The sequence below is a fragment of the Kwoniella mangroviensis genome, chromosome 3 (genome assembly GCF_000507465.2).
Source record: "Kwoniella mangroviensis CBS 8507 chromosome 3, whole genome shotgun sequence".
In the NCBI taxonomy this organism is placed as follows: Eukaryota; Fungi; Basidiomycota; class Tremellomycetes; order Tremellales; family Cryptococcaceae; genus Kwoniella; species Kwoniella mangrovensis.
The window spans coordinates 1,386,588-1,400,364 of record NC_088829.1 but is presented as its reverse complement, the minus strand read 5'-3'; the positions used below and the strand labels follow the sequence as shown (position 1 = coordinate 1,400,364).

The 13,777-nt window shown below is 43.1% G+C and overlaps 4 protein-coding genes and 1 non-coding gene across 5 annotated transcripts; 4 read left to right on the top strand and 1 right to left on the bottom strand.

Annotated features, from left to right (window-relative positions):
* Nucleotides 1–4,114: 4,114 nt before the first annotated feature.
* On the top strand, nt 4,115–6,494 carry I203_108337 (uncharacterized protein; the record flags this gene model as incomplete). Its single annotated transcript, XM_065518383.1, has 5 exons — nt 4,115–4,847; nt 4,906–5,070; nt 5,126–5,357; nt 5,417–5,843; nt 5,901–6,494. 5 exons carry the CDS (start codon nt 4,115–4,117, stop codon nt 6,492–6,494), a joined length of 2,151 nt encoding a protein of 716 aa, XP_065372748.1.
* A 1,302-nt stretch (nt 6,495–7,796) lies between these two features.
* I203_108336 (uncharacterized protein) lies at nt 7,797–9,021 on the top strand (the record flags this gene model as incomplete). The annotated part of the gene is made up of 5 exons (XM_019148508.1): nt 7,797–7,893; nt 8,105–8,181; nt 8,242–8,554; nt 8,626–8,695; nt 8,757–9,021. 5 exons carry the CDS (start codon nt 7,797–7,799, stop codon nt 9,019–9,021), a joined length of 822 nt encoding a protein of 273 aa, XP_019002091.1.
* Nucleotides 9,022–9,550: 529 nt separating this feature from the next.
* I203_108335 (uncharacterized protein) lies at nt 9,551–10,386 on the bottom strand (the record flags this gene model as incomplete). The annotated part of the gene is made up of 3 exons (XM_019148507.1): nt 9,551–9,700; nt 9,778–9,982; nt 10,031–10,386. The coding sequence occupies 3 exons, from the start codon at nt 10,384–10,386 to the stop codon at nt 9,551–9,553; spliced, it is 711 nt and encodes a 236-aa protein (XP_019002090.1).
* A 491-nt stretch (nt 10,387–10,877) lies between these two features.
* I203_108334 lies at nt 10,878–10,980 on the top strand. The gene has a single exon. It is a non-coding gene; the product is annotated as a tRNA-Trp (tRNA).
* A 262-nt stretch (nt 10,981–11,242) lies between these two features.
* Nucleotides 11,243–12,828, top strand: I203_108333 (uncharacterized protein; the record flags this gene model as incomplete). Its single annotated transcript, XM_019148506.1, has 2 exons — nt 11,243–12,011; nt 12,200–12,828. The coding sequence occupies 2 exons, from the start codon at nt 11,243–11,245 to the stop codon at nt 12,826–12,828; spliced, it is 1,398 nt and encodes a 465-aa protein (XP_019002089.1).
* Nucleotides 12,829–13,777: the final 949 nt, after the last annotated feature.

Below are 13,777 nucleotides of genomic sequence, written 5' to 3'. Positions count from 1 at the left end.
CTTACCCGCCTTGCCATCACTTCGCTAATCATTCCTCGCCAATCATTGTAATGTATTGTGTTGAGTTGTGTGTCGTTTGAACTTTATATAAATCTAGGAGAATCAATGGAGTAAATCGTTTACCATCATTCCAACGTGTTACAGGGAAACATGATTGCAGGTGCGATTGGACGCTAAGACTCATTTCACCCAACTTGAGGAAATTCCTCCAACTAATTGTGGTGAGAGCAGTAGTCACTTCAAACAGACGCTTGGACTAGTCCCTTCCTCATGGCCTTTTGTGATTGAGCTAGTACGAAAAGTGGGGAATAACCATAATAAATCTACTGTGTTGTATCTATGTATGTTGATGGTGATCGCGGTCAAGCAGAAGATTGCAATGGACCAAAACTAATTCCAGACTAATATGATCGATACTATAACTTTTTGATGAGATGGTCAATAACCTCAAAATTATACCTGTGCATAGTACGCACGTCCAGGTGACAAGGGAGTTTGGTCACTCATCGACGTGGCCTGTTCAATTTATGCTGTTGGACAGAATACAAATTCTGAATGTACACTTGATATGTTGATTGCGTGTCTGTGTCGAACACAATCGCACAAATTCCTTGCTTCTGAGTGCGAAGATCAACCAACATACACCGGAAGAAGGAATGAAATGATCCATTAGCGTGTGAATCGAAAGGATGTGTGTTGTAGACAAACAATATTTTTTTTTACCATCCGTTTCCAAGCAAAATGATTGGCATGGTATTGATTGTTCTTGATGATATAGTGAGACACCGCTGATCCAATGTTTCCCGCTGATCATTTTGATAAAACAATTTGTTTGACATGAGCATGAGATGGCATGATACGGAGGAAACCATCTCCGTTCGCAATGCATGTTCAGGTGGCGTTTAAGCAATATTCCTGTCACCCAAACTGGTAGCGAAAGGTGTTTTACCCTCTGCTAGAGCAAATGTTGAGAGTTAGCTACAAATTCAGTGAGATCTCAACTGACCGATACCCCCTCCTTTCGACGCCCTCAATGAATAAAGAGATTAAGACCTCGTTCATCGGATACCGTATTCGTATGCTTTGATTCTTTTTCTCTTACATGTTTGATAAGATCACCATCAAGGTTGGTGAAATTCGTTGAGATGGACTGTGGATAAGAAGAAGAAGGATAGAACAGGATGACAATCTTTATTAAACGTGTTGTTCTTTCAGCATCAGATGAAGTGATTGGTGTATGATAAACCAAGATCTCTGATATCATTCCTTTCCGGGTTTAATTACCATAAAACAGAACAGAAACAAAAACAGAAACAGAGCACACCGACTTTGCCCCACCCAGAAATCCAGAATCAAATTTCTTTTTTAGTTTTCGGTTATTGTTGATGCGATTGAAGAGATTGAGGGAGATACCCTGAGGAGATTGGAGTTATAAACTGATCAACCAACTTTTGTCCAGCTCCACCATTACCATCACCCTCACTGTCATCACCATCAATATCACCCATCACATCTTGTTCATTGATTGGTGATAGGTACGGAATGTGAAGTGGGGAAGATTTGGACAAGTCGAAAAAAGGGGTCCTTTCGTGTCGCTGCCACTTTTTTCGTCTTTTGGTTATCTTCCGTCTTTGCTTTTCCTTCTTATATATCTCACTCCTCCAACTTATCGTGATACCCTCTTCTTTTCCTTTTCCCTCATTATAGATATCGAACAATAATTCGATACCCTCTTCTTCCTTCTTCATTGGTGGTCACAGTAAGTATTGTATTTTACCACTTGCGCCGAGTCCCTGTATCCTCACGTCATCACGACTAGCTGACGAGTTGGATCCCATTCAGTTTGATCATCGTCCTGTTACACGGATTGAGGGATATCGATCTTGTTCATCTCGACGAATGTGAGTGTTCTTCTTGGATCAGTATTTTCTATCTCCAGCTACACATGCCCTACCATCCTAGCCAGACTAAAGCTGGGATATCTCGTTATCATCCCTTACTCCGTCACCTCCATTCATTCAGTCAAAACGTTAACAATAACTAATCTGCATTTTCGCTAGTGCGATTCCATCAACCATATCGTAATAAGCTTTCCCGAGCCACCGAACAAGATGATCCCAACTCAATTCAGATTGATCAACTCCCTCCCTCAACCCGTTTCCTACCACCCCCACGGAGTCTCGATCTCGTCAGCCTCCGATTCATTCATCCTTCACTCGATGGAAGACGACCGAGTCTATTCCGCATCGATACCTGTCAGTAACGTCCAAGCGGCTTATCCTCAACGACGTTATTGTGAGTTTGTCCATTTTGCCTTTCCTTTCACACAACATTCTAAAAAATGTAGAGCATTTTGGTTCGATGAACTTTCTTTGATCGTTATCATTTATTGTCAACCTTTATTTCTGCATGCTTGAATCTGGCCATTCACGCCAAGCCTTCTCGTTCACTTTTAAACTTTAAATTCTATTTTGCTCTTGTTTACCCTGAAAACTCTACGAGATCACGCTTCTTCCGGTACCCCAACCGGGATGACGAGAGAGGTTGAGCAGCTGCTTAACGTGTTTTGACGGTGGCTTAATTCGTTTTCTTTCTTTTCTTGCGTCCTGCATGAACTGAAAGAGGAAAGTGGAAAACCCAAAAAGCCCATGACGTCCATGGCTAGGCTGCCTTCCTTTCATTTTTACCACCACCGGACAAGCCCGTCCAGTCAAAGTTGTGATCTTCATACCTTTACCACTCTTTTTGCATTTTGGTTACTTGCTTTCACGTGTGAAATCGTCGTGGCAGGAAGATCTATTGGACGCGTGTAGGGTAGAATGATGGATGGATGGGTAGATGGTGACTATCGAAAGTACCGCACGCCCGCCCCTCTCTCTGTGCGCAATCTCTCACGTTCATTTCACTTTCCCTTGTTGATCAAACAAGTTTTGTTTTTCATGATCCGCGTTTCTTCTTCCGTTTTTCATTTTTATCATATCTCATCTCACCTCATGTTTCTTTCAATGTCTTGATTTCTTCCTTCTTCTTTCTCTCTATATTATCGCTCGACCATCTTCCTCGACCATACTACTCTGACCGAATTAACCATTCGTCTCTACCCACTCGAATTTGTGAGTGGTTATTATCTCTCGTAAGGAGATATTTATGTACGGTGGTTACCCTGATGGTGTTGCTCTTACCACATCCGGGCCCCTTTCGTCCCTTTGCCGTGTGTGGTCATTCATTAATTCTCCGTATCCCGTATCCGATCAGGATCAAAACACAACAAATCATACATTTCTTCCCCTCTACTTTACCCCTCCTCCTCTCTTCTTTCCACCCTCGTATGCCCAGATTCGATGATCGTGTTGTGTCCCTAGGCCTCTTGCTGCTTATTTCTCAAGGACTTCATCTACCCAAGCCCATGCAATCCCTTCTTCTTCTGCCGATCCGGCGCTCTTGTGGTGGCGTTCAGAGGCGTGTAATGGAGAATAGTTAGATTACTATTCAGAAATTTCCCTTGTAACCCTCATTAGCTTGATACTTTAAACCCAAAATCGTACCCCCTCTCCTCTCTCCCCTTCTCAGGTAGGGAATTTAAACAGCTTAGAGGCGTTCCTGTACTTATCCTTGTCCGGATGATTTGGTGATGATGATAGATCATTACGAGGTCGATGATTTTCATTCAATTCCTGTTGATCATGATAATGATCTTGTCCGGTTAGATATCTTCGCTACTCACTCTTTTATTCCTATCATCTGCCATGTCTATGAGTTGATCTTCACTCTCATCTTCGACTTTCTTTCTTCATTTTGCTTATACCCAACATCTACCTCCTCGCCGTCATCTCAAACTCTATGCAGGGCACTCGCTAATCTAACTTGACCATCTGCCCTCGTTCCACTTTATACCCCGAATTCGAATCCCTTTTATTGTCTCACACGCACATCGGCTGTCTCGGACTTTCTTGAAACCACCAACGCCGCCTGTCTCGCTATCGTTTGAATACTTTGCGCTACTCTGGACTTTGTAGGTAAGTCGTCGAATGCTGGAATCAATCCCATCTTAACTCCCAGATTCATTCACGTGCGTATGTGCCTCCTTGTCTGACAGATGCTTATTCCCATAGACATGTATCACACCTCATCCGCTGCTCATTATAACCCGGCGGCTCAACCTAGGTTGTATCAACCTCCGACACCCCTTCCACGAGCGCCTTACATACCAAGAACACCCGCTATGGATCCATTCGGAATGTCAACCTCACCATCATCACCGGTGTTCACGCACGACCAGAACCCAACTGCGTCAGCAAGCACTTCGTCATCTTACACACACCCTTTTATCCCCTCCAGATCTACCTACATGTCGCCTCAGATCAACCAGCAATTCGACAACCTCACTACGAGTACACCTGGTCTTCCGCCTCCCCATCAGGTCGGATCTTCCAGTAGCACCGAAAGGCCGGTGACCGTATATGAATGGGGACCAAGAGAAGGAACTCAGGGAACCCAAATTGTCATCAAGGCAGACGTAAATCTTCCTTCTTCAACACCGCCTCCCAACCCAGATGGTTCCTCACCTAACCCTTCACCTCAAAGCAAGCCTACAAAAGCTCTTCGAGTGGTCTTCGGCGGTCATCCAGTTCAGACAGCTGTCACTACGGTTGATACGTCGAACAACTCGCAAGAGAGTCAATACTATCAGCTTATGGCGACGGTTCCGAGTTTCTCTAGTACTGGTGCGGCGTCACAGGGATATGGGAATAAGGTGAATGTTGCGGTACAGGTTCTGGCAGGAGATTTTGCGATAGTAGAAACGGTACAATTGGGAGACTTCATGTACACTAGCATAGCACCAAAAGGTACGCCCGTCAAAGATCGAATACAAAGTCAAGATCTCCGAGCTGACTTATACTCCAGGTAACCCTCTCAAACGAGGTGGAGAATCTCTAGAATCTACCCGACCTTCTCCACATCAAGTACATCGACGAGTCATCTCGACAAGCTCTGCTCCATACACAACACCCGAGATGCAACAGTACGCCACGATGCCCTCGGCTTATCACCCAAGTCCTTCTGGAAGATGTAAGTAATTCAATCGTGATGTAGAGAATCGACTGTTACTGATCCCTGCTTATAGCTGTGTCGGATTCCGTCGCTTCATGGCAACACAGCCCCTACGCAGCCACTGGTACCTCCGTTCCATCCATCTCTCATCCAGCTCCACCTCCATATACCCCCGGTCTTCAACCTAGTCTGATGAGATCCACGCAACTCGGACCTGGTATGCCTGCACCTACGCCATATGTCAATTCTGGTCAAAAGGCGAGCCTAGAGATGGCAGGAGATCTGATGACTATGTCAAAAGGATGGTAAGTGCAGAATCCACTTGGATGAGACTGCAGTCGACTGATTTTTTCTGCTTATGTAGGACTCAAGATGAATGGCACGCTCGTCGTAGATTAGTGCAATTTTGGCGAAGGCAAGAGGGAACAACCATACATGCTGCATTCAAGCCTATCTCTCAAGCTGATTATCCCGCATATCAACAATCCATCATCATCTCTTGTATTTTCCGAGAAGACAAGAACGTATGTTACGTCACTTCCGTCGATGCTATATATCTTCTTGAAGCCTTGGTCGGAACTCGATTTACCGTTGAAGAGAAGAACAGGATTAGGAGGAATTTGGAAGGATTCCGACCAATTACGATCTCAAAGAGTAAACCTGGAAATGAAGATTTCTTCAGATTGATCATGAATTTCCCAAATCCCCGACCGAGAAATATTGAAAAGGACGTCAAGGTATTCCCCTGGGAGATATTGGGACAAGCTCTCAAGAAGATCATCGGGAAATATGTGAGCTATTCTTGTCCCACCTAAAAGTAAATGAAGCTGACTTGTTTGGTAATATAGTCCGCAAACTTCCCATATCCCTCTAGTCCCATGCCACCTCCCCCACCACCTTCTCAGACATACCAACCTGCTCAAAATTTCGGTATACCTGGACCATTACAACCGATGATACCCTCTTCCACACCTGACGACGATTATATCAAGCATGATTATAGCGGTTCGGCAATGTCAGTCGGACCACCTACAACCTCTGGTTCGGCACCTCACCTAGCCTCACACTCCAGTTCCGATTCGTCATCTTACGCGCATTCGTCTTACCCACCTCATACACCTTCACAGCACTCCAACTCGCCTACCGCTTATCGATCCAATACCAATCCGAATACGAATACGGCGAATACCCCTCATGGTGGACAGACAGATGAAAAAGGTAGTTCGTACTTGAACCTCTCACCGCCATATGGTCAGACAGGTAATCAATGGATCAACTCAGGAGATCCGAATGATGGAAATAGCGGATCAAGCAATTTTGTTATTCCTGGAAATCTGGTGTATTCGGATCAACCTCATCAACTACCTCATGTCCATCAGAACGTATCGAGACAACCGAATCCTAATGATCTGAGGATCAACTATCCGGGAATGTCAACGTAGGCCTGAGCGTGTCTCCGACTCCAACATAAGAGCGATAATGCGAAAAAGCAAAAGATCTTGAAAGAAAAGGATCGTACATCAAGCAATACTCTTCGATTTCTTGGGTTTCTCGGACCTATCCTTTTCCAAACTCCGCATATAATTTCTTCCAGATACTATCATCCCATTCAGTCACCCATTGTATCTACTTATTAATCGCATTTTCAACCAAACAACAACATACATGGACTTCACTCATTCTTTGGTCTCTTCCCATCTATACCATCATGGTGATCGGGAAGATACTTCATACTACTATGTGTGTTATAATTAATATTGATCATCTTCCTTAATTTTGTAAATATCGTTGTATATAGATTAAATCCTTTGCTCCCGTTTCGTGTCGATCATCCCGAGAAATCGTATTAAACTGAATAGACACAAAAGTGCTTGGGGTTGCTAGAGAGAAACACGTTGAAGAGAAAGAAAGAGTTACATAGTATATAATATATAATCGTGTACGATAGAATACTTTGTATACTATTCACGCAAAATCGAAAATATTCTTGCGTAACTTCATGTCGATCTCCCTTGTCTCGATATCTTTCCTATCTCGTTCAGGTACAACACACTTTTACAACCAGTCGCGTTTTAGATTGCTAGATTGCTTTTCCCGGGTGAAACTTGACGCGAAGGAAGCGTTCACTTGTGTGACGGGTGATGAGGAAGACAATCAGGTGTTGGGTAGATGGTACAGAATCACAGGTAGGAATCGCTTCCAGCCAGAAGATGTCTAAGACCGACACAAAGGCATATGAGATGGAATATGATAAGTCACATTAAGCTCATGAAATTGACTACTGTATGTTGGTAAAGATGTGACGCGTGTCATTCAACTTTACTCGAAGCACTCGATGCACGGGTATGGCTGCGGCCTCTCTCCACAAAGCTATTCGCACAATCGCATATGCATATGATCTGCTACACACTTGCACAGAAATACATCAATCTATATTCTTACTCCAACTTGAGCAGTGAAGGTGTAGTACAAAGTACGGACGATACACACACTCTCACTCGAACTAGCCTAAAACAGCAAACCACATTCCTTGGCTTTCCCTTAACTCAACTTGTCTCTGTCATTGTCTCTTTTGTCTGCATCCGTTTCCACTTTCGTTCATTGTACTTGTACTTGATCAAATCGTCATTGTCATCCATCAGCTCGTCATCATTGTATCTGACCTCACTGACACTCTCCTTTCTCAACGACACATCATCATCTACATTTCTCATACCATATATCGAAGATAGGGTCCGATGATGATGTTCAACATTCTTACTCTCGGGGCATTAGTGACTCTCTCTGGGGTTGTCGGTGCTGAGGAGAAGAGGATTGGAGGTGTTTTAGCGGGTGCACCAGGTGAGCTGGACCGGTCGTTCTCACAGAGATCCACATCCCCCTAAACAATGGGATAGGTAGAGATCTTACTGTACTGTCCTCTGGAGGTGGCTTAAGAATTCCAATATTTGCTTGTTGATAGTCCACTACGGATGATGGGGATGGAGAAGATGCAGCTTGTCCAATTTACGTTTGGACGTTGACTTACACATGATACTTCCTATTTTTATAGTCAACAATATAACAGTCTCAGCAGATAATGTCATTCAATGTTCTCAAGCTACCATATCCTGGACCGGTACAAGTAATGTAAGTTTCATATCCTACAATCCTATGTGACTGCTGTACTCATACTGAAATTCACTATAGTCCCCTTATACATTATCAATAGGTCAAGGAGGATATTACGTGGGCCTCACTACTTTAGAAACTCACGAGGGATTAAGTGACTCGTCATTCGAATGGACCGTCACTCAACCTTCAGGTCAAGATCTGATATTTGAAGTTCAAGATTCGGCGGGTCAGAAAAATTATATTCAAAATGTGAAAGTCGGAGAGAGCGATGATTCTTCTTGTTTACCTTCCGATACCTCATCATCATCTGTGGCTTCTTCCACAAGCAGTGGTGCGAGTCAGACGCAGGTTGCTCAGAGTGCTAGTGTTGTTGAGGGAAGCGCTACTTGTATGTCAATCTATTCATAAAAGATATTACTTGAATGAACGATTGAGCTGACCGTGACATCATGTACTTAGCTTCTTCAACCTCTTCCGAAACTCAGGCTGAGGCTCAAGCTACATCCACTTCAAAATCTCATTCTCATTCGTAAGTCACCATTATAACCCATCCAAAGCGATCATTGCTTACTTACCATGTCACCTTATAGATCTCATTCCACCTCCTCGTCCAGCTCAAACTCCAACACAGTCCCAACACCCTCTACAACCATCTCTCTACCCACTCCCTCGTCCGCTTCCGCTGCGGCCGCATCAAATTCATCATCTTCACCTTCTTCAGGGGCTAGTACCGCCCCTCTGGCTGCTGCTTCCGAAGGAGCTACTTCATCATCTACTCTTCGAGCCGTATATCCAGCAGCAGCAGCAGCAGCACGGGTTTTGGGATTAATCGTTTTGGGAGGATGGCTGATTTAGGTTGAATCGGATGTTAATGATATTGGCGGACCGGGGATACGGACATTGCTTTACTGGATAAATCATTCATATCCATACTTTACCTGTCCTGCTTATGCCGGTCATGAGCTGGGTCGTTCAAGTCATGTGATTTATTATTTGTTGCATATTTTTCACTGTATTTGTGTCATTAGGATTAGGATGTATATATGATTTTACACTCTCTTAATCATCATCGATACGACTTCATACTCATACACGGATGCCTTAATGTGCTTATGAACGCGACACAAGTGAGAAGAGTGATTTGATCAGTAGGTGATCCATTCTGAGACTCAATCTGCGCAGTGAGGTACCCGTCGATCCGCAGTCTTGTGACTTGGAAATCCGTATATATACACAGTATGCATGAAAATGTTATACGACTTTTATCGAAAAAGTCATACATTGATTGATAATGGGGTTAAGACAAAAGACACACAGATATGATTTGAATGGTCCATGAGGGATGAAAACAGGACTAAAAAGAGTTAGGTAACAGGATATAATCTTAGACGAGGACTCTGATAACTCCCAATCCACCAGCTAAGACCACAGTGATCAATGAAAGTGGTGAGATGTTAGGCATAGTAGAGGGGAATGCACCAGAGTTGGCTTGAGACGCAGAGGCTGAAGATGAACCGGAAGCTCTTGTTGAGGTCTAACAACCATTTAAAACCCAAATCAGAGATGTTCAGTGTGCTGTTGTATGGTATGGTATGGTACGCATTGACTTACCTGAGCGGCACTGGTTCCTACAAGACTGACAGTCTGACTCCTAGTAGTGGTATTGTAATTGGTAAGTCCAGAGTGGGAGGACGAAGTGGTAGGTGCAGATGAAGGTTGGGCATTTGGATCAGCAGATGTAGCTTCGACGTTGGCCGCCGTAGCTGAAGTGAGATCGTTGGAAGGTGGAGTAGTACCGGGATCAGTATATGTAAGACTATAGTGAAAGTCAGTACGTATGCATAGACTTTTGGATGAGACATACGCTGGTCCACTATCACCTGCTTCTCCACCTGTACCATCATAAGTGTACGTAGGAGTAGCCGCAGCGGTATCAGATCCATCAGATCCATCGGTTGTATCTGTACCGTCACCTTCATCCGTAGAAGTAGATCCGTCATCCCCATCTCCAGAGGCATCACCATCAGAAGTAGTAGCATCTCCCGAATCGTCCGCGTCACCCGTAGTTTGTCGTTGGTATACTCCCACCGCACCTCGAGCTAATGGTCTCTCCCCACGGAGAGATAGTCCACCATGCTTTGAATCACCTGCATGGGGGCTGGAAGCGACGAGAGTCGTGAGAAGGGTGAAGGTAAGTGCGATCGGAGCTGAGAATCTCATCTTGCTGAAGTTGGATTGGGTAAGTGAAGTTGATCAAAGAGTGAGGTGTGGCGAGTAACTCGTAATGTAAGATTGTGATCTGAGTATTAAGTGAGTATTTGGCGGTGGTGCAAGAGTGAGATGGAATGAATGAATGTATGTATGTAGATATGATGAGTGAATCAGTGATTTGGTTTAGTTTGGTTATTTTGGTAAGTTTACTGACAGGTGAGACATGCAGTACCTACCATTCAGATGCTTGTTCTCATCATCTGCGACTAACTATGCGGGGCGATACAATTACTGCACTAATCTTACCATTCGCGTCGATTCAACAGATCTCCTCCAATTCGTTGATTTTAAGGGTAGCGTTACAAAGTAAAAGTCTATTTAACCAGAGTTCAGATTAAGATTTAATTACATCATCAGATTGATTTGACTGAAAGTAGCAATGCAACAACCGTTTTGAACACAAGGTGATATATAAGTGTCAAAGGAAACAGATATATGAAGGAGCTGTAGTTCAATTGGTAGAATAGTAGATTCCAATTCGGATCTCTTCGGAGGTTTGTTTGGATTATCTATTGGTCGCAGGTTCGATTCCTGTCAGCTTCAAGAGATAAAATCTTGAAACTTGCTCTTCAGTCGGATTAAACACCCGGCGCGCAACTCCGATCTTTTTGTTTTTTGTGGTACGAGTAGTTATCTCTGTCGTCATCAGATCAGTTGGTCGTCCGTTTTATCTGCTGAGACAGTCTTGGCGTTGCATATATCGGCTTGTCTGTATCATCTACTCGACCAGAACGATTCAATTTCAATCTCCTCATCTGAAGAGCGCTTAGTATAAGTATAACTCTTAACATGTTAACATGCAGAGATGGAATCAAAGATCTCGTTGAACGATAACCCTCCCCCACCATATCAATCTACCGTATCACTCAACAGTCTCACCCATTTACCTCCTTACCAAGCTTCCACATCTACCTACAGACTCAGTCAATCAGTAACTTCTGATAAGAAATCTAGAGATTACTCGTGGATACACAATGATGAAATATGGTCCAATCTTATACCCTTTTTACCTCCTTCAACATTATCAGCTTTATCTCGAACCTGTAAATCAGTATATCACCATGTGATCCCTCATCTATGGAAGGTATATAGGATCAAGTCGGATGATCAATTATGGACTTTACTTCATTTGCTCGCAATGGAACATAAGAATCGACAGAAGGGGTGGTTCAGTAAAGGTAAAGGCAAGTTGTCGATATTCAACAGATCAAATCGCCCTTCCTCTCTATCACTAGAGAATAGTCGTCTTAGAATTCAATCTTTATCGAATATGATCGTTTTGACCATATTCGATATCATCCCTTCACCTAGCATCTGCGTTCTCATTCCAATATACATATCTCGTTCTTCCAATCTTATCAGTATTGTCGAAGAGAAAGATACTGTCGAGGATGAAGGTGAAGGTGAAAGCGGACAAGTCTTATTCCTGAATGTCGACCAAATTCATTTCTCACCTAAATTGATCAAAGAAGTTGTGAATAGCCGTTTCGGTTGGAGAATGCTCCGGAAAAATGATTATGAATATCATCTTCATTTACCTGATGATATCAAAGGGAAAATGCCAAATAAATATAGTCAATTACCTTTTGCTAATTTAGCAAAACCTCAAATATTTGTATATGGAATTTTCCATCTTTTGAAAGACCGAATCCGACACAACAACAACAACAACAACAACAACAACGACGACGACGACGGATATATAAACTGATGGCGGATGGCGTACCTGGATCAAGCTTATCATTTTTAACTTCACTCGAAGATATTCATATCATACTTCCAATTACTTTCGATTTAGCCACTGAGGACATAGATCAATTTCTAAAAGGAAGAAATCATTTCATTCATTTACCTAAAGAATGGTTCAATATCTCCTCGACATTTGCACCTTCATCTTATAATCAGGGAAAATACGAAGACGAATCCGAAGACGAAGACCAAGACGAAAGCGAAGATGACGATAACAACGAAAGATCAACGTTCATTCGACATCTTACCCATTTCTTGGAAGAGATCATACATGCTGATGCATTGATGAATCATCATTGTGTTAGTAAGATGGATCATGATCATTATCGATTGGACTGCAGGACTAAGTGGATTGTGAGATATCCCCATGTCGGACAAGGAGTCATTGAAGAGGTGAAGAACAATCTGTTGGATATGGTGAATAGAGGTAAATTTGAGAGACTTGCAAGGGATGGAATATTCGTGGTGGATCAGGATGAGGAGAGTAGGGTTGACTTCAAAGATAATAAGAAGATAGGAGGAATAGGAGTGTATTCGATGACAAAGAAGGGTGAATCCGGGGGAAATGTAAAAAGTAAAGTCGAGTTGTGGTTTATGAGATTGGAGAACAATAAGTGTCTCGTCTCGAATCATACTAAGTAGACTACTATTTTGTTCGGACCGGATAGTCACTATACTTGAGTTGAAGAATCATCGCTCTGTTGTATATTTCTTCTACCAACATTTAGTGGCAAAATTTGTCTATTCCCGCCATGTTACGTGTACGAATATATCCTGTACATCGCATAGCCCATCTTTCACATGGAACGTCCCAGTATCATTTGGAAGGTAGTAGTACCTTAACAGACATCAAACTCACAGAGTCTTAACCACCCCAAGTTCATTCAAAGCCATTCGCATAGCCATCGTCATGATCATTTTCTTTCAAGTCAGCCTTTGGTCGACTATTACTTCCCTATCCTTTGATTAGACTGCGCGACTCATCCAATCCATTCCTTCCTATCTTACACAACCTTCAAACCGTCGAGTCAAGTCAGCCTCCAAAGTGTCGAAACTACTCGAAATCTCCTTCTCGCTATTGCAAAGTCATCCTTCGAGATGGTCGTCCGAGTCAAAAATCACATCCTTCCAATTTCTACCCCAATCTCACTTCGTCATACAACGTCATAATAAACCACACCTTTGAGTAATCATATAAACTATCTAACAGATTCACACCGCCTCTTGATATCTCCTTTATAGTGGTCGACTCTAAATGTAGATCCGAGTCGAGATTGACCATCCAGAACGTTCCAGCAAACAAAGCTGAGAATTGACATGAATGGAGTTTGAGCTAAAACCACTGGCTGAACTCCAAGTTAAGGATGTCCTTAGTTACTCAAAGGTCCAATCCGTTTACACTGTAAATCCTTCAAATCCAAAGGATCGTACAAGATTACCGAGTCAGTCGATATGATCTCATACGAATACCTATCGACTCGAAGACGTGGATATCGCGTTGGAAGGTATTCCAATGCTGGAAAAAAAAAGGTATATAAACCACATTGGTCCCAGTCCAGCTCTCAAGGTGTTTCTCATTCTCATCAAGCGA